Raw genomic sequence first — 24,063 nt, forward strand, 5'->3', positions numbered from 1 at the left:
ATTTGCAAGCAATGGCCACAGGGAGCTGAGGGGCTCCATGCCTGCAGACACTCCAAGTAAATAAAATATCCCAACCCGGCAGCGGCTTATCCTGATGGGCCAAGAGCCAAAGTTTTCCAACCCCTGAAATATAGGGTCGGTTTATGAAAGGGATTTTGAATTTTTATGCTTTGTAATCTATGGCCAAAATTGTCAAACTTGGGTGCCTGAAGTGAGGCAGCTAAATTAGTGGTTTGATTTTTGGAGGTGTTATGCAGAATGCAGATCCCAGGGCTTGTCTACACCAGTGCAGTTGTGCCTCTGTAGCACTTAATGAAGACGCTACCTATGCCTATGAGGGAGCTTCTCCTGTGGGTGGAGGTACTCCACTTCCCTCAGAGGTAGAAGCTGTGTTAGTGTGAGAGCTTCTCCTGTTGACATGGTGCTATCTGTATGTCTTATGGTGTCACTTGAGTCAAACCTGAGAAGTAAGGAAACAGCTGATAAGGCTAACTATAATCTTGGATACGACAGTTTCCATCTTAACACTTCTTTGTGGCCAAAAGCCAAGCCCGATATCTCCTGCCAGAGACAGGTGTCAGACAGCTCTAATGTTTGTCAAAACTAAGAGCTGTCAGCCCTGCTATTTGCCAAGAAGAGGAACTGAATGTTCTTAATGCTTGTAGTTGAAGGAAGGTGAAACGAAGGGCTGCAAATCTGTCCACAGTCTGCTCATAGGGTGGGAGAGATAGGTAATGAGAGGAAATGATGCCGAAGCTCTCTATTCCAGGGGTTCCCAAGCTTCATTGCACCACGACCTGCTTCTGACAACAAATATTACTACAGGACCCCGGGGGGGGTACCCAAGCCTAAGTCTGCCCAAGCCCCACCACCCCAGGGTTGGGGGCAAAGCCAAAGCCCCCTCTCCCCAGGCCAGGGGGCCAAAGCTGAAGCCTAAGGGCTTCAGCCCCAGGCAGGGGGCCTGTAACCTGAGCCCTGACGCCCAGGGCTGAAGCCCTTAAGCTTGGGCCCCGGGCCCCAGCAAGTCTAAGCCAGCCCTAGTGACCCCATTAAAATGGGGTCATAACCCACTTTGGGGTCCTGACCCACAGTTTGAGAACCACTGTTCTTTTCTATCATGATTGCTGCTGCTGGGAGGATGAAGGACACCAGATGCTTTTCATATAACAGTTAAGCTGCTCCTCCTTGTGAGAAGATGGCCCCAGAGTCTTTCTACTTCAAGTATTCCTGCCAAGAGGGGGCCTTAAGCCAGGGTGCTGGAACAATGTGTATAGTGGGAGTGCTGAGAGACATTGAACCAAACTGTAAACCTTATATATGATGGAAACCACTTCAAGCCATGGGGTGTGGCAGCACCTCAAGTTCCAGCATTAATGTTTTCAGCTAAAAATGTAAATAGCACTTGTCTCTGAAGATAGTAACAGTGAATGTACTTTCATCAGTCTTTGGGTTTAGGAAATACATCACTTTCTCAGCACTTAACGGGAATTTTGCTGTCTTAGAGGAGTAGAGACCCTCAGCATGAGGAGTCTAATATATATGGAGATATGCCTATTTCATAGATCTGAAAGGGACCCTGAAAGATCATTGAGTCCAGCCTACTGCCTTCACAGCAAGACCAAGTACTGATTTTGCCCCAAATCCCTAAATGGCCCCCTCAGGAACTGAACTCTCAACCCTGGGTTTAGCAGGCCAATGCTCAAACCACTGAGCTATTCCTCCCCGTCTTGCTCCTCCTTGTCAAAGTGATTCAGCTGGAGGCAGTGAATCAAGTTAAAAATCAGTTTTGACCATGTCCTTTCCAAGCAAAGTCCAATGTATTGGTCATGACTCAGAACTTGAAAAATGTATGCAAGCTACACTCGTTTATCTCATAACAATCTTGCAACTTTGAGCTGGAAAAATAATGGATTTTTTGGTTTGCTGGCATTTCTGAAAAAAAATTTTTGAAAAAGCTTTAGCTTTAGGTCAAATCGAAATGAGTTTTTTGGCAAATCAGAAAATAAAAAAAATTAAGTCACGTTAAAACAAAACTTGGGTGGGCGGAGAGAACCTCCCTTACAACCTTTACCCCTGGGGTTAGGGCACTCAGCTGGGATGTGGGAGGAAATTCCCTCCTCTGCCTGACATTGGGAAAGGATTTAAAGTTGAGTCTCCCACACTGCACAGAGACTCAGACTTTTAAGGTCTTCAAACCACAATTTGAGGACTTCAATAACTCAGACATAGGTTAGGGGTTTGACATGGGTCTGTCTCAGCCTCTCCTGTTGAAACTGCTACATTTTGTATTAAGAATTAAAGAGTCATCAGAGCAGGGACTTGAACTTGGGTCTCCCACATACTACATGAATGCCCTTAACCCATTGGTGGCAGGTGTAATAGCAGCCTCCAACCCACCACCGTTCAGAATGCAGATGCCTGGGCCGTGGTGGCCCCATCTGTGCTCTGCCTTTTTCTGTCCCTGCTCTGTCCCCCACAAGTCACCACTGCCTGCCCCTGTTTGAGTCTCTCCTCTCCTCCACTACTCTCCTGAGAGGCCATCACCACCTGCTATGTCCCTCCTCCTGGACAAGGGGGCTTAGAGGAGAGGGAAGAGCGGGGGTGGGGAGCATGGACGGGGTCATAGTTTTGGCACTGGGGGGAGCTTCTGGCGCTCAGGCCAGCCTCTCCAAATGCGGGAGGCACGTGCTGCCCATGCCTTAACCACTAGGGTAACAGAACCATTCTCATTGTCTTTCTCTGACGGAATGACTATTCATTGTCATTCACAGTGGCAATTCCTATTAATTCATAATCGGGTCTCACACATCCCAAGTGAGTACCATGATCACAGGTTCTTGTATAAGGGAGGTCCTCCTCCACTCTTCCCAGCATTTTGTGACCCTAATCCTGTGTTTCTGTCAAAATGCCTGAAGTCAAAACACAACATTTCAAGCTGGGTTGAAATGAAATGTTTCATTTTGATACATTCTGAAACATTCTGATTTTCTCAGTTTGGCTCTAACTATTAAACCTGACATGAATTCACTAATTGTTTTGGGCTGACAAACTGCATTTTTTACAAAAATTGCCCTGCTCTACTTGTGGGGGTAAATTATTGCAATTTCCTCATCGTAGGGCATGTGTTTCTATGTATGTGTTTTCCTCCTCTCACTCTTTTCTTAGCAAAGACCTTTGAGGGTGGGAAATGGGCTTTTCTGGTGTCCATAAAATGAGTAATGGCTGATGTTTAAATACATCAAAACCGTTTTTAAAAAATGACTGAGGTATGATTAAGTGCCCACTAGAGTCGCTTTCCATAAAAATTCTTGTACACACTCCATAATATAACTAGGATTGGCAAAATGTACAAAATATCAAACAGTAATACAACTATCATCTACCAAAAAGGTATGAGATCAGTCACAATATAGTAAATAAATTCAACAATAAAGTGAACCCAATATGTTTTCAAGTCCTTTGCCTCTTTTTCCCCTCTCAAAACAGTTCTCAATGAAGCAGCTATAAATTACTGGCCTGAGAGTAATTGACTTAATTTACTTTGGGACACTGGGCTGCACTATTTGTTCCCACCCCCTTTATAAAATATGTGAGGAAATGCAAACAAGTGATCATCCTGAGCAATCAAGAGCAAATTTAAGTAAAAGTTTTCTGTTAGTAGCTGACGTGAAATAAAACACTTCTGTTCTACAACAAGGCAGTCAAAAAGCTGAATACAGGGAAATAGGTTTTATTGGTAGGAAGTAAATATGGTTCAATTTTTTTAGTTCTGAGGCACTACAGTGTAAAGCATATGATGTAATTTAAAGAACGCTTAGGAAAATTTGTGCTCTGCTTAAGACTGCCATGTTATGAATTTACTGGTGATTCTGAGACATTTTCATAAACGGACCATAACACCGAGACTACAGATTTATTCCTTTGAAACATTCCCTCCTTCAACCTTTCTTCAAGTAATCCAGTGAAAATAAGAAAAGAAAATACAAAGTAATAACAGAAGTGTTGGGAAAATCAATTATTCAGAAAACGTATCATGGGATTCTCAAGGGACTCTAACCAAGCATGAGTGGTATCATAGAAAATTCTTGTAGATCTAGTATTCCAGTATAAAAGAGGCATTAGTCTTAAACTCCATTTACACACAAGAGATTAAGCATGATAGCCAGACCACAACCTGTAGACATAATTGCTCAAATTTAGACCCTTTTAAATTATACCATAAAATATATACATTTATACTTAAAATCCTTACAAAAATACATTTTAAGTAATGTGTTTTGTTTTACTTCGTCTCAGGCAAGAAGGGAGAAAGATGTAAGGTTTCCATTCTGTCCTTTAACTCAACCCACTGTACCTCAGGCAGTGCCCAGGAGTTAATGTTTCTTGCATTCCTGGGCTCTGATTCTGCAAGCTGTTCTGCATGTGGGGCTCTCTGTGGATGCAAGGAGTCTGCCTGCACAGAGCAAAGTAGACTAAAGCAGTTCATGTGGAGCTTATTCTTGGAACTGGAAAAATACTACTTAGGGTATGTCTATACTGCAGAAAGTGCTGAAGGGAAACCGTCGTTGTATGTTCACAGAGTCAGCTGCTTGCGCAATAGCGTGTTCACACTTGCGGCACTTGCAGCGGTGTACTCTGGGCAGCTATCCCACAAAGCATTTTTTCCTCTTCTGCCGCTAAGCATTGTGGGAAGGCAGAGGGAGTTGCAGGGCATTCTAGATCCTGTCCCGATGCCCCGTGATGCATTGCTTCGCATCCCAGCAATCCCTGTGCTTCCGTCTGCATTTGATGCCATCTTTCAACGGTTTGTGTACTGCACACTCTGCCTCTTCATTCTGTAGGAATGGATCCCACGCTGTTGATCAATATGCTGCTCACTCTAACATGTCATGAGTGAAAGTGGAGTTATTCCTTAAATTACAAAGGCAAGAGGAGCTCGACATTGATCTCACCATACATAGTAGCTACGACACTAGATTGCTTGTGTCATTCACGGAGATGCTGACCACAGTGGAAGGCCACTTTTGGGCTCGGGAAACAAGCACTGAGTGGTGGGATCACATCATCATGCACCTCTGGGATGATGAGCAGTGGCTATAGAACTTTCAGATGAGGAAAACCACATTCATAGGATATTCATGGGACTGCGTGATGAGGTCGCCCCAGCCCTGCGACGCAAGGACACGAGAATGAGAGCTGCCCTGTTGTTGGAGAAGCGTGTGGCAATTGCACTGTGGAACCTGGCTACTCCAGACTGCTACTGATTGGTTGCTTACCAGTTCAGAATTGGTTGACGGAAGTATGCAGGGCCATTAATTGCATCCTGCTCCAAAACACTGGCCTGTGCAGGAAGCTGCAAGCAGGGACTTTCTTCGCGGACCAGAAGATCACTGTAGGGGAAGTTGAAATGCCCACTGTGATCCTGGGAGACCCTGCCTACCTCTTAATGCCGTGGCTTATAAAGCCATACACGGGGCACCTTGACAGCAGCAAGGTGCAATTCAACAGCAGGCTGAGCAAGTGCAGAATGGCCGTTGAGTGTGCTTTTGGACATTTAAAGGCCCACTGGCACTGCCAATATGGGAGGCTGGACCTGGCCGATGACTATAGTCCTACGCTTATAGCCGCCTGCTGTACGCTACATAATATTTGTGAAGAGAAGGGTGAAAGCTTCACTCAGGGCTGGACTGCTGAGGCTCAGTGCCTGGAGGCTGAATTTGAACAGCCTGAGACCAAGGCCATTAGAGGGGCACAGCGAGGGGCCATAAGGATCAGCAATTTGAAGCTGAAAGGTACTAATGTTTGTTGTTATGCTCGAGAGTGCAGCGCTTGTAACGCTAGGAGGTGATTGTGATTGGTGCAGATGATGAATTATGAAGGTGTAAGAAAACTGTTTGTTGCTTTGCAAGGCCCTTTTTGCTTTCAGTTAATGGAATAAAGATTGCTTTCAAACCAAAACATTTCTTTTATTAAAAAACAAATCACCAGAGGGGAGGGAGAAACAAAAGAACACATCAGCACTGAGGGGGATAGGGGAAGGGAGGGTCCCAGGAGGAGGCGGGGTCCTGGGATGATTAAAGATTTGTGTATGTCCAGATATCATATCTAACCTTCTCCTCTGAAGTCCAGTGCAGCAGGTACTGTACTTCAGCAGGGCTAAACTACAGAGGGACGGGTGTTGAGTGCAGTGGGTACTGGGAGTCTGCAGGGCTGGACTGTGACGGGGCAGGAGTGGAATGCAGCAGGTATAGACTGGAGCCAGGAGGTTGATAAGAATGTGTTGGTGGTGTCTCGGGAGTGCATGGGAAAGAGTTGTGCGACAGTGGCTGCAGGGGAGGGTGGGCACGGAGCTGCTTGGTTTGCAATGCTAGTAGTGCCTAGAGTGCATCCACTTGGTGCTCCATAATGTTTAAGGCCACACATCTTTCTGCTGTGCCATGTTCTCTGTTTGGTCCCTCTTCTCGCTGTCCCGCCACTCCTCCAATTCCTGCTTCTTGGCTGCAGAGTGCATAATGACATCAAGCAGAAATCCCTCTTTAGTTCTTCGTGGCCACTTTCTAATTCTGTGCAGCCGTTCAGCCGGTGATAACAGAGGGAGACTGGGCTCCCAAAGTCATATCTGTGAAACCAAAATGCAATATTTTACAGAAGGAGTATTGTTTGCAACACACGGACCACTGATTCAGTGATTTAAAACACAGCCAGTACTCACATACCTGTCACTAACTGGCTGACTCCCGGCAAGCACACGAGCCACAAGACCCTCAAAATGGTGAATAACCGCAGGGGCAGGGGAAATCAGCATTCCAGGACCGTACTGTACACTGGGCACGTGGCTCTTGGGGAGAGCCAGCACTGCAGGGGGGGTGCTTATAGTCATTACTATCCCCACATTTTCCACAGGCTGTGTTCATTAGGGAAGATATCTCGCTGCTGAGGGTAAACAGGGAATCAAGTGAAGATCTTCTCCAAGCCTGCAGCTTCTGCCTTGGTCCTTATATGGCTCACCTGTGTGCAGCAATGGTCCCCTCACCACCACTGTAATGGCAGAGTGGTGTGGGAAAGTTACCCTTAATGGGGCAAGAAACAAAGCAGCTCTACCAAGGAACCTGCAGCCGTGGATTGCCCAGTATCTCCATGAGAGTTTTGTGGAGATCTCTGAGGCATGAAGTGAGGGAATCAATCAACACCCTGTTCTGCTGCTCAGACTAGGCATGTGGTGGTACGTGCATCATACAGACACAAGCCTGCTTTCTGCAACCCTCTTGCCCCCAACAACTCGCTTCAGCGATTCCAGAAAATCAAAGCCACTTAAAAGGGGCCTCCTCTCCTGTTTGTGCTTAGCCAAGCTCTGCCAGCTGTGACTGGCTAGCCTCCTCTGGGGAGAGAAGAGTTCCTGGCTGCATGCTTCTTTGACCTCCGAGTCGTCCTCTGCCTCTGGATCCTCCTCCCCCTCCACATCCTGTCCAAGATTTTCTCCTCCTGGCTCAGTCCACTCTTGATTGGCACGCGAGCCACTGAAGTCTCCACTTGTAGGCGTTAAGTAGCTCCTTCACTTTGACCCTGTACTGCAGTGTGTTCTGGTCATGACCCCTTTGTGTCATGCATTGTGAAATTTGTCCCTTGGTATCATAATTCTTATGGCTGAAGTGCAGCTGGGACTGGACAGCCTCCTCTCCCCAAATGCTGATGAGGTCCAGCAGCTCAGCACTGCTCCAAGCGGTGGATTGCCTGGTGCATGGAGCAGGCATGGTCACCTGGAAAGATGCTCTGAGACCACTGGACGCATCAATGAACAAACAGGAAGGGGACTTTCAAAATTCCAAAGGAATTTAAGGGGTGGGGCTCACAGTTGGTCCCCTGCGGGCAGGTCAGTAGAGTTTAAACTGATGACCAGAGAGGCAAGAACAGGCATTGTGGGACACCTCTTGGAGGCCAATCGCAGCACTGTAATTGACCAGGGTGTCTATGATGGCGCAGAAAGCTGTACACCTCGTCTCTTAGTTTCTGTGCACTAAGTGGCTTGGCAGCATGTATATCTTAGGAGTTACAACACAGAAAGCTGTTTTACTGTGCAAAAACTTGCCAGTGTAGACAAGGCCTTATATATGTGTGTCTTTAGGCACCCCAATAAAAGGAAAAAGCAAGTAACTCCCACTCCAGTGTCTTCATTATTCCCAGTACATTGTTTGAACAGAGCTGAGTAAAAAGCTGAATGGACATATTTTCTTCATTTGAAAAACAAGTAGGCAAGGTCTTAAATTTAAAAATATAATATTTTTAAAAAAAATACTTTCCACTAAGGTCGGAAATTTTAAATACCAAACAGAAAAATCTATATTATTTGTAATCTTAGGGCTAAAACTTTAAAGTTATGACATTCACAGTTAACGTTTCCATTCTGTATTTCACTATCATTGTGCGTTTGTATTTCTGGGATCTCTGAATATTGAAAGTTTTGGTATAGTACAGAATTTTTGCTATTACAATTACTTGGTGAAATTAACAGGAAATTCTATCAATGTAAATTTGTAAAAAAACAGAAAATGTACATTTTCCCTCCATTTTTGAGCAAAAAACTCTACAGTTTTTCATTACATAAATATGTCTCTAACAATCAAAAAGATTATGTGAGGCCGATGGCTGAAGAAAATATTTTTTTAAGTTTAAATTAATTATTTTTTATTTCAGTGAAGGAGCTTGCGCCCATAACACACAAGATTAATCAAACTAGATCTCCTCTAAGCTCTTTAGTAAGGTGGTAAGTTCTTACACAGCACCTATCACATCAGCAGATTTCCTTACATGAAAGCAACAAGTTTTTTAAATAAGAATTTCTTGTGGCTTAAGAAAGTGGCTGCTTGGAGATATAACTGTCATTGCAGGATACAGATGTGACAGACATTGTGGGAAACCTCTAGTATATTAGGGAATTTAAGGGGGATACATTTGGATCTGATGACCTCAAAGTCAGTGCCTGAACTATTTATTAGTTTCAGGCCCACCCCTGAAGTCTAATGAAAGAAATGAACTTGCAGGAGTCTCTCCTCTGATCTGGCCCACGAGAGACTTTCAGAGGCTTCAGAAGATAATGTAGGGTTGTGGGACTGAGAGTAGAGAGCAGATGCTATTTAGCAAACAATATTATACAAATATCTTCAGTGATTTCTGGTTTGTCCTTAATTTCTGCTTGGGGAATATTTTCAAAGGCAAACAATTAATAAGAAAGAATATCAATTCCAATAAGTGAAACAATATGCCATGGGAAAAATACCAAACCCAAACCAGCTCACAATGTTCAGGAACTTACAGACTCTTTTCTGCCCATAGTTTTGCTGTGGGAACGAGAACGGGAGATGGTACTGAAAAAGAAATCTTTCTTGGATGCAGACAAAGGAGGAGATCCTGTGTATTCACGTCCTGCAGACAAGCTCTCTATGCTTGGAGATGAACTGACATTTTTTGAACTTTGGCCTGTAAAACAAGCACAAAGCAACAAATCATTAAATCAGTGGAAAAGTGCTCGATCAAGTACTTCATGTCTCAGGCTATGTCTGCACTACTGCAGTAAGTTGACCTATGCTACACAACTCCAGCTACGTGAATTACGTAGCTGGAGTTGATGTACTTTAGGTCAAGTTACCGCGGGATCTGCACTATGAGGGGTCCAAGGGAGATTACTCGTCTTCAGGGGTAGAGTACAGGGATCGACTGGAGAGTGATCTGCAGTGAATTTGGTGGGTCTTTACAAGACCCGCTAAATCGACTGCCTGTGGTTCGGTCTCAGAGTGTTGATCCCTGCTGTACTGTAGACCTGCTCCCATGTGTTGCTCACTGAGATTCATAAGCAGATGAACACAGAATGAGATTTTGCAAAATTAAAGTGTCTGTATGCATTGTGACATATGGAGAACTACTCTGACATACAGGTCTCTGTATATTTCTAATGAGAGAGCATAGAAAAACACCACCAAATCTTAATAAGCACATATGATATCTAGTGGTTCCTTAGTAATTTGTATGACACACATAATTAATATGAGAAGATTGATGTGAAGCCTTCAGTCTTACACACAATATGTGGTGGGGGAAAAGGGATGGAAATGGGTAAGAATTTTTTGTTTAATGAATTCATATATATATGGTTGTGAAGGAAGACTTTTATGATGTTCTATTTTCTACTTTTCTTCCATCATTGGGAGATGTTCTGCATGACTATAGCTCAAGTACTAGGATTGAGAATTAAGAGCCTCTAAGAAAGAAACTAAGATGTAAATATTTTAATAGATGCAAATCATCTATTCAGTTTAATCTTCTTGCACCAATGAGAAACAAACAGAATATGGTTGATTTCACTTTGAGAAGTTACACCAAATTCACAGGAATTAGTTCCAACTCTCAAAGACTTTCCTTTATAAATGTTACTATCATTTGTTTCAACATGTCCAGAGAAATCCATACTAACTTGCATTAAGCTTAGTAGGGTTGCTAAATAAGTATAAAAAGAAAGTCAATTCTCCCTTCTGATCCGCTAGCCCCACAACTGTATTTTCTATCATAGTGATGCAGAGCTAACACATACATTTTTTAATATTCTGACTGTATCCTCCTATACGCCTGTGCAGCATCAAGCACACCAGGCAGTGCTATAATACATAATTAAAATAAAATAAAATAAATTGAATTCACAATATTATGGAAAGGTTGAGTATATAAACTCCTGGCTCTTCAACTCATAATAAAATTTGAAATATAAATATAGGGCTTGTCACCTGTTACACGCTATCATTCATTAGGCGCTTAAAGCATATGGATATGTCTACACTGCAATTAGACACCCGCAGTTGGTCCATACCAGCTGACTTAGGCTCCTAGGGTTTGGACTGCAGGGCTGTTTAACTGCAGTGTAGACTTCCAGGCTCAGGCTGGAGTCTGGGCTCTAGGACCCTGAGAGGTGGGAGGGTCCCAGAGCTTGGGCTGCAGCCCGAGTCTGGAAATCTACACTGCAATTAAACAGCCTCACAGCCCAAGCCCCACACACCCAAATCAGCTAGCATGGGCCAGCACAGTTTTTAATTGCAGTGTAAACATATCCTACATCTTACTCTGCCCATTTTCTCTGAAGCATAGTTTAGAAATATGCAAATCAGAATATTGAAAGAAAGCTCAGAGTACACCCAATGGATTTTATACTTTGCCTCAGAACAGCTGATCCAATCAATGTTCTCAACAGCTGAACTGAAGCATTTCCAAAATGCAAGTTCCAAAAAGGAAATATTTGTTTCCACTGAACATTATGTAAAAAAAGATGTTTATTTTCACTTGCCTAATGTTTGCATGGCACTATGGCACGTGGAGCTACACTTCTCCAAGTCCTATGGATTTTTTGTTTAGTGTAGTGGGGAAAAAAATTTCAAGGTCCCTGAGTTCACAACAGGTAAGGTATTCACGGAGCTAAGACAGCTTTTGCCTCTACTGCTGTTGATAAAAATGAAACATGACAGTGGTTTTAAGAGAACACCACCACCTACAAATAATAATATAGAAGATGTAGATCAAGAGCTTCTCTGTTCCCTGTCTCATATCACTCAAGAACAAGGAGACATTAAATGACATTGATAGGTAGAAAATTCAAAACTGAAAAGGAAAAACTATTCACACAGTGCATAATTGCCACATGATGATGTTTAGGTCAAGAACTTAACCAGGATGGAAATCTAGAGTTATTACAGTTAATGCTGATCACATTTTGGGAAGAAATATAAAAATCTCATGCTTCAGGGCTTAAGCCACTCTACAACGATCAGATATTAGGATGAGGCCTTCATAGGGGGCAATTTACTGTGGGGTTTCTTGCACCTTCCTCTGAAGCATCTGGTGCTGGCCACTATCAGAGAGAAGATAGTGGATTAGATGGCCCATTGATCTGATGCAAAATGACAATTCCTATATTACCAATAGAGTTAGCGTTGGCAAGAAACAAAAACGTTTATTTAGGTCCACAGGGTTGCTTTTAATATTGTTTATTTAAACTATTAATTTAATAGCCCCATAACAAAAACAATTAATATCCCAGTTTTCATTAAGTGATGTACTGCCACTAGGGTTGCAAAGATGAATTGGGATGGAGGATAAAAGCGGAGCTAGGGTTTTTAAAAAAGCTTTTTTAAAGGTGCATATGGGAAAGTGGATCTAGTATGAGGGGCACAAAATCCTAATTTGAAAGGGAAGTTAAATACTATTGCAGTGAAAAAAGTGATAAAATGCCATGAGAAATTATGGACCAGGATTCTTTTAAGTCTTCTGTAATTATTTTCGCTCTCACTTCTCTTTTCTGATTTTGCTGCTTCTGTGAATTGATATATAATTAGGACCCTACTTGAATCATGGGATGATTGTCAAATTGCAGTTGAGTTGTGGACAAGATATTGAAAATGGCGGAAAAGTAATACTAAACCTTTATTAATTGCAGTAATTTGGAAAAGCCAGAGAAAACCTATTTCAGAAAAATTTGCTGGAACAGTATAAACATTCAAATACGACTTTATGCCTGCTACTTTTTTTGATAACCAGACATTTTGGTGCATCTATATTACAGTCATTAATGTGAAGGGCTCCCTCCATCAGCCCCGGGTGGCTGGGGTCTTTCTGTTAGCACCAGGTGGCTGGCAGCCAGTGTCCCACTGTCAGGCACCTGGTTGACAAAATGGCGGTGGAATCCTAATAATGTGGGATCTGCGATTTCTGCACTATCGCAAATTAGGTAGGGCCTTATATTTGATTTCATGCATGCTTACGTCTGTGAATTCAGTGTACACTACGGTCACCACATTGGATGGTTAGCTATTCTGACTGTGAATCCCTTTTGTTTTACTAACCTCTATGACATCAAAAATTATGTACACAAAGAAAGTGACCTGTATGTACGGGTATAAAGTTACTCACTGGTTTTCTGGTAAATCTCCTTACAATCTGACCTTGATTTTACAAAAAGCTTATTGCTGCTTCAACCTTCCATGTCAATTTCACTCGTGCATATACTATATATAATTGCATACAGCTACTAGCATGGTCTGTATTTTGTAATGGTTGTTGCTTAAACTATTTTGAAAAATTTAACAACTCTCTATCTATGGTAAATCACATTCCTCCCTCCAATATGGACTGCAGTTTTACTCCTCGAAATGTGTTTCCATAATAAATCTACACCACACAACAGAGATAAAACAATAGAAAACTACAATAGAAAACAAAGTTAGAAAAGGCTGTAGAAAGCAAGAGAGAGATTAAGATACTAAAGCGCCACACGGAACATTAACACCACAGATTAATAAAAATTAAAAGACTAGGAAACACAAGTCTACTTTTTGTTATTTTATATATATATATATATATATAGAAAATACATTAGCACTCTCCAGTGTCATCTAAGGCCTCGATCCTAGAATGAGGTCCACCAACGCAAAGTCTCCTAGACGTCCAAGAGACTCTGACTGGCTGGGTCCCATTATAGAGTTCTCAGTAGCATTCCGATACTTGCGATATGTACGGGACATAATACGGGGTTTAATTTTTGGATAGAATTATAGTTTTTCTTAAAGAAAAAGTACAAACCCAAATAAACATGTGATCTTGGGAAGATGCTTCAAATGAAAACACTATTTAAAAACAAATAACTGGATACATTGAAATCTTGTGTCCTGGCCAATTCTTCGGACAACAGTAAATAAGACACCACACGCTGCAGAATCAGATGATGGGTAATTGAGCAGAATGCAAGGAAGATTGATTTGAATGTTCAACAAGCTTCCTGAGGGGTAGAAAAGGTGATGAATAAACCTTTTCCCACTTTTCCCCAAATTCCCTTTAGGTTCCTTTTGCCTTCCTCTCCCTCATTCCCCCTCATGTCTGTCTCCTCTCTACATTTCTCTGCACTGACCTCACCCTACCTTCTGTCTCTCAGAGCTTCCTGTCCCATCCTCTAACACATTCCCCCTTCCCTGATGCACTCCCAGTTTCCATTCTCTGCTCAACCTTTACATGGTCAGCCTGGCTTCAGCCCCATTGGAAAGTGTGGGTGATGGTGGCCATCTTTGAAAGCAGAAATTATAAAATTACAAGAACCTTTAAAAAGGGTCATATTCCTCACGATTCAACAAAGTTGCTATTTTTCTAGCTGCTTTACTGAAACAAGAGAGGCTGCAGGTAGCATGCTGAAAGTTGCACATTAAAATGTAATTGTCTAAATAAATAAATGAATATACTGAATGCCCCATATTGATCTTCTACAGTAGAAAATAATGTTCAGTGTGGTTCTGAAATGATGACAAAGCAGGGCTGAAAAACAAGGTTCAGGATAAAACATGAAACCATTGCCATGAAACACTGCTAAGGCACAACACAATTCAAGATGACACCTGCACTTTTCTATTCACAATCACCACTTTTGGCCTGATGCTCTGAAACATCATCTGAATTATTTTATAAATGCTCCAATATGTACATTGTATTTTATGACTAAATAACAAATAGAGATGAGCCTGACTCACTAGGCTTGGATTTGAAATTTAGTTTAAATTCAAACTTCCTGAAATTTCAGCTTTTATTTTTAATCCCATATTTGGTATTCTAGTTGGAATCATTATGAATGTAGAAGATGGTGGTTGAAGATCTTCTACAAAAGATAATTAGTCTAATTTTTCTCAATATTTTTTGCTTTATGAATGTTCTCCCTAGCAATTCAGTTTATAAAGTGGCTTGTGATGCTCTCGAGTAATATACACGTTTAAAAAAAAGCCACATTGATACAAAAAAAATCTAATACAGTGACAACTAAAAGGAGTAAACAGCTTTCACTCAGACTAACCTTCAAGCTCCTAAGCCATGTCCCTCAGGAAAGAACTGAAAAAAACTGATAGGCTTTGCAGTCAGCTAACTTTGGCTTTGTTGGGAGAAATGAGTTCCTCAGACAAAGGCCACACAGTGAAAGTGCTCTGTCTCCATCCCTTAATGGTTTAAATCTTGAAGCTTTAGATAATAGCAGCGGCAACAATAATCAATCACCTCTGCTAATTTCAGCTCTAGGGAAGGGACATGAGGAAAGAGGCAATCTCCAAGGTAGCCAGGATTTACACTAAATGATGTAGAGCAGTAGAGATCAAACTAGCACCTTGAATTAGACTTGTAAACACTCTGGGATGCATGCTGTAATATGCTCCATGTGAAAACCACCCCTAAACAAGCTGGAAGCCGCTTTCTGCTTATGTTAAAGAAGTTTCATGTCACAGTAAACTAATCTGGAGGTGACAAAATTAGGAAGGGGTCAGTGCCCAAAGGAAAAGTCCCAACCTCCTTTAATAATGAACATGAATAAAAACAATATTGGATACTACAGCTCTTTGAACGCCCAAAGTAGGTAGTATGTAGTGGGCCCCAAGACTAAACTTGTTAACAAAAGGTAAATGCCCTCTCAACTGAGAAGGTAGATATCTACCTACTGAATCTTCCTGGTATTTGCCCCAGACAACCAGCATAACCTCCCATATTGTAAGGGTTCAATTTTAGCAGCTAGCCCTTATCTGAACAATTTTACCACAGCAGCATCATGTACACACTGAAAGGAAGATTGATAGTACAGGATCCCCGTGTATCTCATATGAGAAAGTCCTGAGGCAGAATTAGCCCAGACTAAGACTTGGACCCTCTCAGAGAAAGAAAGAATGGAGCAACTTGCATTGTTCCATCCATACCTGCCAGGGTGCAGTGGTGGAAGTATAAGACACTTCAGGTGATTTTTGAATACAACCCAAGTTGTTGGTATTGATTGAGAAATAAATCTTAGAGAGCTTAGGTCCTACCTATCTTATATAGCACCTCTTTTTCTAACCCATCAGAATGGTTGACAGCAACTTTTCATTATTTTGTATAAAGTTTTTATAGTTACGATGTAATCGGAAGGGTATATTTCACGGATCTTAAGTCATGGCTGGGAAATATAAATGCTAAAAATAAGAATAACTTACTGGGCGGGGAATGTGAAATCAAAGATACAATGAGAAGAAAGAAATTTAAAAAATACATAACATATAAAGGGTAAGCTAAATAAGCTATCTTCCCCCTGAATAAGTGATAACTAGGTAACTTCTATATTTGTTCAGGATAATTGAAACAAAGAACAATGTGAAAAAAATGATAGATCTTATATTACATCTGATGCCATTACATACTTCTGTGCTCAACTTGTTTTAACTACATTCTTCATAGTTAACACTGTGGCCAGCGAGAGTGATATAGCAACAGCGTCACCAGATACATTCAATATACCAGAAAATGATTATAAGTACTTGGAACACATCACAGCATCATGCATGACAATAATACCACAGTTCATCAAAAACCCCACATAATGGGAAAAGCCTGAGTTTGCAAAATACTTTCACTTTTTACATGTTCTCACAGACTAACCCCTCAAAAATTAAAATCACACAGGAAATGGAAAAGGGCAGCAAATATGTCCTTGGCAAATATCCATGTCATAGACAGGTGCAAAAAAGTTATCAGTTGACAGAAAGATAAATAAATCAATCTTATAAATGACTACATACCCTGCAATAGAAAACTATTCACAACAATGAGCTACAGTGACGCACAACAACACGTTCTAAGAGAATTACTGAAATGAGATAAGAGTATTTGGAACAATTGAATACTTACTTCAATAATGGATATTCAAATGACAACCAAGAAAAATTACATAGAATGCTATGAAAGGCTAAAATATCAGAAGCGGCTAACAGAAGAAATGAATGACCAAAATATCAATCTATATTTCAGACATAAGTAACTATAGGCCTGTTAATTTGACATTGTAGTATGCAAGTCTTGGAAAAAATTTGGAAAGGAGAAAGTAATTAAGACATTGAGGTCAATGGTAATGGACAAAATACAATATGGTTTTACAAAAGGAGATTGTGCCAAACCAACCTGAATTCTGCTTCTTTGAGAAGGCAACAGATTTTTTAGACAAAGAAATTGCAGTGGATCTAATTTGCCCTCGATTCTCAGTAGGCATTTGATACGGTTCCACATGGGGAATTATTAGTTAAAATTGAAAAAGATGGGTGAATATGAACATTGAAAGATGTATAAGGAACTGGTTAAGGGGAGACTCAACGGGTCATACCGAAAGATGAACTGTCAGCTGGAAGGAGGTTACTAGTGGATATTCCTCAGGATCAGTTTTGGGACTAATCTTATTTAAATCTTTTTATTACTGACCTTGGCACAAAAAGTGGGAATGTGCTAATAAAGTTGGCGGATGACACAAAGCTGGGAGGTAATTGCTAAAACAGAGAAGGACCAGGATATCATACAGGAGAATCTGAATGACCTTGTAAACTGGAGTAATAGTAATAGAATGATTTAATAGTTGAAAAGTCAAGGTCATGCATTTAGAGATTAACAACAGAATTTTAGTTATAAATTGGGGACACACATCAGTTGGAAGTGACAGGAAGGAGGAGAAGGACCTCGGGTATTGGTTGATCACAGATGACTATGAGCTGCCAATGTGATAATGGCCGTTAAACAAAAGCAATGCGGTTTTAGGATGCATCAGGCAAGGTATTTCCAGTAAACATAAGGAGGTGTTAGTACCGTTTATACAAGGCACTGGTGAGACCTAACCTGGAATACTGCGTTCAGTTCTGGGTCTCCATGTTTAAGAAGATAGAATTCAAACTGGAACAGAATACAGAGAAGTAGCATTAGGATGATTCCGAGGAATGGAAAACTATCTTATAAAAGGAGACAAAAGGCTTGGCTTATTTAGCCTGACCAAAAGAAGGTGTGTGTGTGTGTGTGGGGAATATGATGTGCTCTTTATAAATATTTAACAGGGATATAATATTAGGAGAGAGAGAGGAATTATTTAAGCTTAGTACCAATGGTGACAATAAGAACAAATGGATAAAAACTGGACACCAGGAAGTTTAGACTTAAACTAGATCAAGGTTCTAACCATTAGAGGAGTGAAGTTCTGAATAGTCTTCCAAGGGAGAGTAGTGGGCAAAAGGACATATCTGGCTTTAAAACTAAGCTTGATAAGTTTATGAGGGGGTGTATGATTGGAAGCCTATTAATTTTGGCAATTATTTGGCAAGTTGATCTTTGATTCAGCAGGTAAGTATGTCCAGTGGTCCTGTGATAGGGATGTTAGATGGGTGGATCTGAGTACTGACAGAGAATTCTTCCTGGGTGCTGGCTGTGAGTCTTGTCACATGCTCAGGTTTAACCGATCGCCATATTTGGGTCGGGAAGGAATTTTCCTCCAGGCAGATTGGCAGAGGCCCTGGATGGAGGTTTTTCGCCTTCCTCTGCAGCATGGGGCATGGGTCACTTGCTGGAGGATTCTCTGCAGCTTGAGGTCTTCAAACCACAATTTGAGGACTTCAATAACTCAGACATAGGTTAGGAGTTTGTTACAGGAAAGGATGGGTGAGATTCTCTGGCCTGCATTGTGCAGGAGGTCAGACTAGATGATCATAATGGTCCCTTCTGACCTATGAGTCTATGATTGCTCAAATGGACACTAGACTATGAAAAAGGAACTTGCACATAAATTTGAGAAAACCTAAGGAAAATAATCACCACTGAACTTTGTGTCTACTTCATTCCTGTGGGCACTACTGTGATACCGACAATTATTGGGAAGATCAAGAACTACATATCAAGAATCAGAAAGGAGGGGTGAATCATAATTAATTAAAACAGGCTATCACCAATGACCAGAAAGGCTGCCAAATCTAAAATCGGAGAAAACAAATCAAAGACAAGTCAAACCAGCCCTATATGCTTTGACTAACAAAACAGGACCCATTTAAATAGTAAACTCCAACGCTGTCAGTCTAAAATTTGGCAGAGTTGCAGCTCCCTTGAGACTTGCATTGTAGAAATCACAAAGTCTTACCATAATGCTTGTGTCAACTATTTCAGATTTATTCCACCTGTGTCCATTTTTGAAAACTTAAAAATCTTCATTCTATGTTGGAAGAACACATTTGAGCATTGCCTGCATGGCACAGGTTTCAGGACCTCAGCAGAGTAAATACAAAACAACATCTGGGACTTTGTAGCATGTTCCACTGATTCACCACACTTACCAACTAATGGCATAGTACACTCACCCTACAGAATGGCTAACCACAAAGAGGACATCTAAGGAAGCATATAATTTGGGAAAATCAAGTAGAATCAAAATAAATAAATAAGGAACAGAACCCCTACCTCAAATGTGCTGCCACAATGTGTAAGAAGGCGACAAACAGAACTATATATAGTAACGAGACAATACCACTAGCTAAATACAGCCCATTCTTCTCTAGTACTTCAACTAGCAACCTTGGAACATCACTGAATCACAACAACCCTCTCCCTGCTGCTACTCAATCTAAGATCAATACACTCCATCATCATTAAAAGGAGCTCAAAATAGCATACTAATAGTCCAACCTTCTAGAACGGAAACATGCACGGGGGGGGGGGGGCTTCAATGGAGAGACAGCGAACTTCAGAAAGCTCAAGGTAAAAACATCACAGGAATGTAAAGAAGAAAATAAAAAATGATGCAGTACTAAATGTAAGACTAGTCTGAGCACACTACCACACAGTATGTTTACTATGTATATACATGTGCATGGATGCAGAAATGGTTGGCTGTTTGCTCACAGAGATTGAGGATGCCAAGTCAAAATGCAGAGAGAGTACTCTAGCTAGTATACCTTCCCCACGCCAGAAGAAGCAGTGCTCCCACAACACTATTTGCCTGCTGCTAAAGGCAGCTGATGTTCTGTCTGGTCCTGTGGTTACAAAGGCTTTGTTTCTGTACCCCTGGAAAAAGGCACAGATGCTGGGTTAGGAGAAGAAACTGAATTGTTGGCGAAAAGGCTGAGGTGGAGGCATGCAGAGCCTTGAAGGCAAAAATGAGAGATTAAAATGAATGCGGAGTACAATGGGAAGCCAGGAGAAGGACTCAGAAAGGGGATGACACACTGGTGTGCAGGGGAGAAAATATTAGTGACTGCATTTTGAAGGTATTGGAGATGATGACTCATATATAAGTCAGGCTAAAGAGGAGGAGGTTGTGATAATCAAAATTGGATAAGAAAGGTTATGAACATTTTAGTTTCAGGACAGAGAGAGGAATTTTCTGATTTTCTATACATTCTGGAGGAAGAAGTAGCAAGATTTAGATACCGCCTGGATATGTGGGAATAATAAGAGTAAGGGGCTAAAGTTACTTTCCAGGCTGTGAGCCTCAAGGATAGTGGCAGTAACTTCAGTGGAGGATGGGGAAAGTGGAGAGGATTTAGGAAGGAAAAAAAACTAAAACAGTTTGGTTTTAGCTTTACTAAGGGGGAGTTGTAGATGAGCCAAACAGAAACAAACAATGGAGAGCCCTACTGAAATCAGGGACTGGGCAGGAGGAAAACAGATTAGCTGTAGAGAAGTTGATTTGTTAATAGTGAGCATAAAGGTAATAGTTGAATCCATGTTGGCTGAGGAGGCTGTCCAGGGATAAAGAATGGAGCAAGATAAGGATCAAGGAAAGAGCCCTCTGAAGTCCCAGGAAAAGGGGAAGAGGATAAGAAAAGTGAGGACTATGCCATGAAAGCCAAAGTAGGACAGGATTTCAAGAAGAAGTGAAGAGTACTCAGATCTGCTAATCTATAATACGGCAGTTGCAGTAACTAGGCTGTAGTACTGAAATTTGAAAAAGAATGATTTCCACAGGTGGTGTTTCTTATTAACTTGACTTTCTTTGCTAATGATTTTCAAAGTTCATGCAAACTGTACAATTCCCCTGTCTTTACCAAACTCTAAGTGATATAAAATTTTTCAACTCAGTTTTTCAATTTATTTAAAACAATTTAACCTACAGATATCTATAGCTAAATATTTCACATTCAGGCAGCTAAGCCTTCTCTTTAAGTAAACTATAAAAGTGCACCTCCTGCTAATTACAGCAAGCTTCCAGTCCAAAATGTCTCAGTTGAAGATTATCATTGTGAATATATGCACCAAAAAAGAGCACCTGAATATTAACAAAGAAATGTGTGTAATTAACTACAAAATACAAGATAAATCAGATTTTTAGCAAATACAGAAGCTGGCACATAGTGAATGTAAATCAGTATCACAGCCACACTCAGCATCATCATGTTAAAGAATTGAAGGGAAACCTTTTTTCTTCTGAACAACAGTGCCACTCAGTGGATGGATGAGGACAGTGAGTTAATAAGCACTGGAAATGGAAATATCACAGATGAAATCAGTGGGGGGTTCCTTGACAGACCAATGATAATGCTGCAGGCAAAGAGATACTATGAGTTGCCATAGCAACTGTACCTTGGAGGGCTGTTAGATTCTGAGCAGGAACAGACATCTGTGCTTCGCTGCCTGTAACTACATCTCCTAGTAAATAAATAAAAACATCTTAGGATTTTTATAAGAACAAATACAAATGATTGAAATAAAGTCTTTTAACCTGTGGTTCATTGAACGATGGTGACACTAACTCCACACAAGAAACATGAACCAAGCAAAAACAGTAGCTGAAAAATATGTAATAGAGTTGGCAAAAATTAATAGGCTGTTTGGCAAAGAAAGGTGTGTTTTTTAAAATAAAGCAGGTATGCTGGAAAAACTCCCCAATGTGTAAAAGAGATTTTTGTATTTACATAAAGATGTGAAAAAATTTGCACAGCTAAACATGATTTGCTTCTGGCTCTTTACAATGATAGTACAACTGACACTAATGCACAAAATAGTATCAGAGTGTTGTGCTATTATTGTGAAGTGCTAGAAGCAAAATATGTTTAGTTGTGGCAATTTGTTTTAGGGAGCTGCTAAACTCACACCTTTATTTTGCTCATTTTAATATGCGTTGTCTTAATCACGTATGAAATTGTGTTATCGGTAATGCAGTACGAAAATCAACAAAAAAAGTAACAGATTTGTTAGTCTGCAGTTTATTCTATTCATTACTATGTAGCTCTGCTTTGAGTAAGCACAGCTGCTCCCTTTTGCCCCAGAAACAACACACTTGTTTTCCAGACATAATCAGCAGGAAGTTAAAATATAGTGAATTCAAATATACTGTGTTGAGTGGCATGTCATAATGTTATATTGATTACAAAGATCTTGTGTTACTACAACTACTTTAGAAATGTAAACATGCAAAATGAATAGTAGCCTGAACACTCCAATAGCTGAACATAATTTTGGTGGCATTTCATTTTCATACTGGTCATTTAATATGTGCTTGTGATAAAATGGCATTCAAATCAAAAGCCTTTTTCAGTCAAGGACCCAAAAGGAAAACTAAATCTTGTAGTGTAGTTTAAATGACATAAAAATTAGGTACAGTCAATATCACAGAGATGAACTGAAGGAGAAACTCTTTTCTTCTATGAACACATTACCGGTTGGTAATTAAAGAGTAAATGGCTTCTGAAAATACAAGAAATCCTGTGACACACAAAGGGAAACAACTTAGCCAGTTTTTTTTCCCCAGAGACATTTTCACTATCACATTTATTTTCCTTTTAGGATAACAAGCACTATATATAGTACACTGAACTCAAGCTTTAAATTTAACCTCAGTGTCAATGAAGTCCTTCCTTCAGTACGAACAGGAGAATATTTTAATTCTTATGCTGTTAGCATGCTATCTTGCACAAGAAAGCAGTATTGATGCCCAATCTTTTCCTGTAATGTAGGGTAGGCTGAGTAAGGTTAATTTAATATTAGCAGAATTTGATTTTTCAGTTAGGTGGCACCCTCAGTGCCTTGGTACTCAGTTCAACTATTATTTGTAACATTACAGACTAATCTGGAATTTGCAGATTTTTAATTGTATTCTTTTAGATCAGTCTTCAGTTCCCCATTTACTTTACTGTAGTGCATAGGCATTATCCTAACAAGAATTGAGCACATTACAAAAACTTCAAAATGAAGAAAGAACCCCAATTATTGATCTTTTAAAAATAAGCTACTGATAAAAATAAGTTCCCCTCATTATAAATGTACTGTGAGCAACTTTACAGGTGGAAGAAGTAGTTACTTACTACCTTGGGTAGTAACAATGGTTCTTTGAGTAGTGCCCCTATGAGTGGTCTGCTGTAGGTATGTCTGCGTCCCTATGCTGCTGATTGAAGAACTTCAGTAGCAGTGTCCATTAGGCCCAAACGTGTGCTGTCTCTCCTTGTGCTGCGCCACAAGGCTATCCAGCGAGCGCGGGCTAACCGTCCTCAGTTCCTTCTCTACCACAGAGTAATAGCGAGAACTCTGAAGCAGAGAGGAGGAGGGCGGGTTGTTAAACACCCATAGGAACACATATGTCAAAGCATCACCATTACTACACAAGATAACCACCTTCTTTGAATAGTGTCCCTAAGGGTGCTCCACTGTAAGTGACTCTTGAGCAGTATCCTCTTGCAGGGCTGGGACTTTGGAGCAGAGTTAGTCAGATGACAGTACTGTGAAGCCAAAGATGGCACAAGAGGCAGAGTCCCCAGTGCTCACATACTGTTCTGCGAAGGTGTGGAATGACATGTTGCTACTCTGCAGATCTCTAAAATGAGAACATCCTTGAGGAAGGTAACAAATGAGGAGATAGATCTCGTGAAATGCGTATAGATCGAATCCAGAGGGGCCATGTTATGAATTTGGCAGCACTGCTTGATGCAATTCGAGACCCACTTGGAGAGTCTCTGAGCTGATATTGCTGAGGCCTTAATCTTTCTGCCATAGAGAGAAATAGTCAAAGTGACATCCTGAAGGCCTTTGTCCTGTTGCGGTAGAATGCAAGGGCTCTCCTAATGTCCAGGGTATGCAATATGGCCTCCCTATTGTCTCGGTGAGGCTTGGGGTAGAAGGCGGGAAGGTGAATAGACTAACTCATGTGAAACAAGGTGGTCACCTCAGGGATGAACCTCAGATGCAGCCTGAATTTAACCTTGTCAGAGAAGAATATTGTGTACGTGCGATGCGCCATCAGAGCTG

At 41.0% G+C, this 24,063-nt stretch overlaps 1 protein-coding gene across 7 annotated transcripts in view; it reads right to left on the reverse strand.

Moving 5' to 3' along the window:
- The window catches only part of TBC1D5 (TBC1 domain family member 5), a 534,167-nt gene that overhangs the window by 60,708 nt on the left and 449,396 nt on the right, over positions 1–24,063 (reverse strand). For 5 of the 7 annotated variants that reach the window (XM_075062442.1, XM_075062441.1, XM_075062440.1 and 2 more), the window contains 2 exons: positions 21,406–21,471; positions 9,311–9,474 (listed from right to left, as the gene is read on the reverse strand). In XM_075062442.1, the coding sequence (XP_074918543.1) occupies positions 9,311–9,474; positions 21,406–21,471 (230 nt within the window). The remainder of the gene's footprint in view (positions 1–9,310; positions 9,475–21,405; positions 21,472–24,063) is intronic. The other 2 variants (XM_075062444.1, XM_075062443.1) reach the window with 1 other exon arrangement.

This window comes from Chelonoidis abingdonii, chromosome 2 (genome assembly GCF_003597395.2).
Source record: "Chelonoidis abingdonii isolate Lonesome George chromosome 2, CheloAbing_2.0, whole genome shotgun sequence".
In the NCBI taxonomy this organism is placed as follows: Eukaryota; Metazoa; Chordata; order Testudines; family Testudinidae; genus Chelonoidis; species Chelonoidis abingdonii.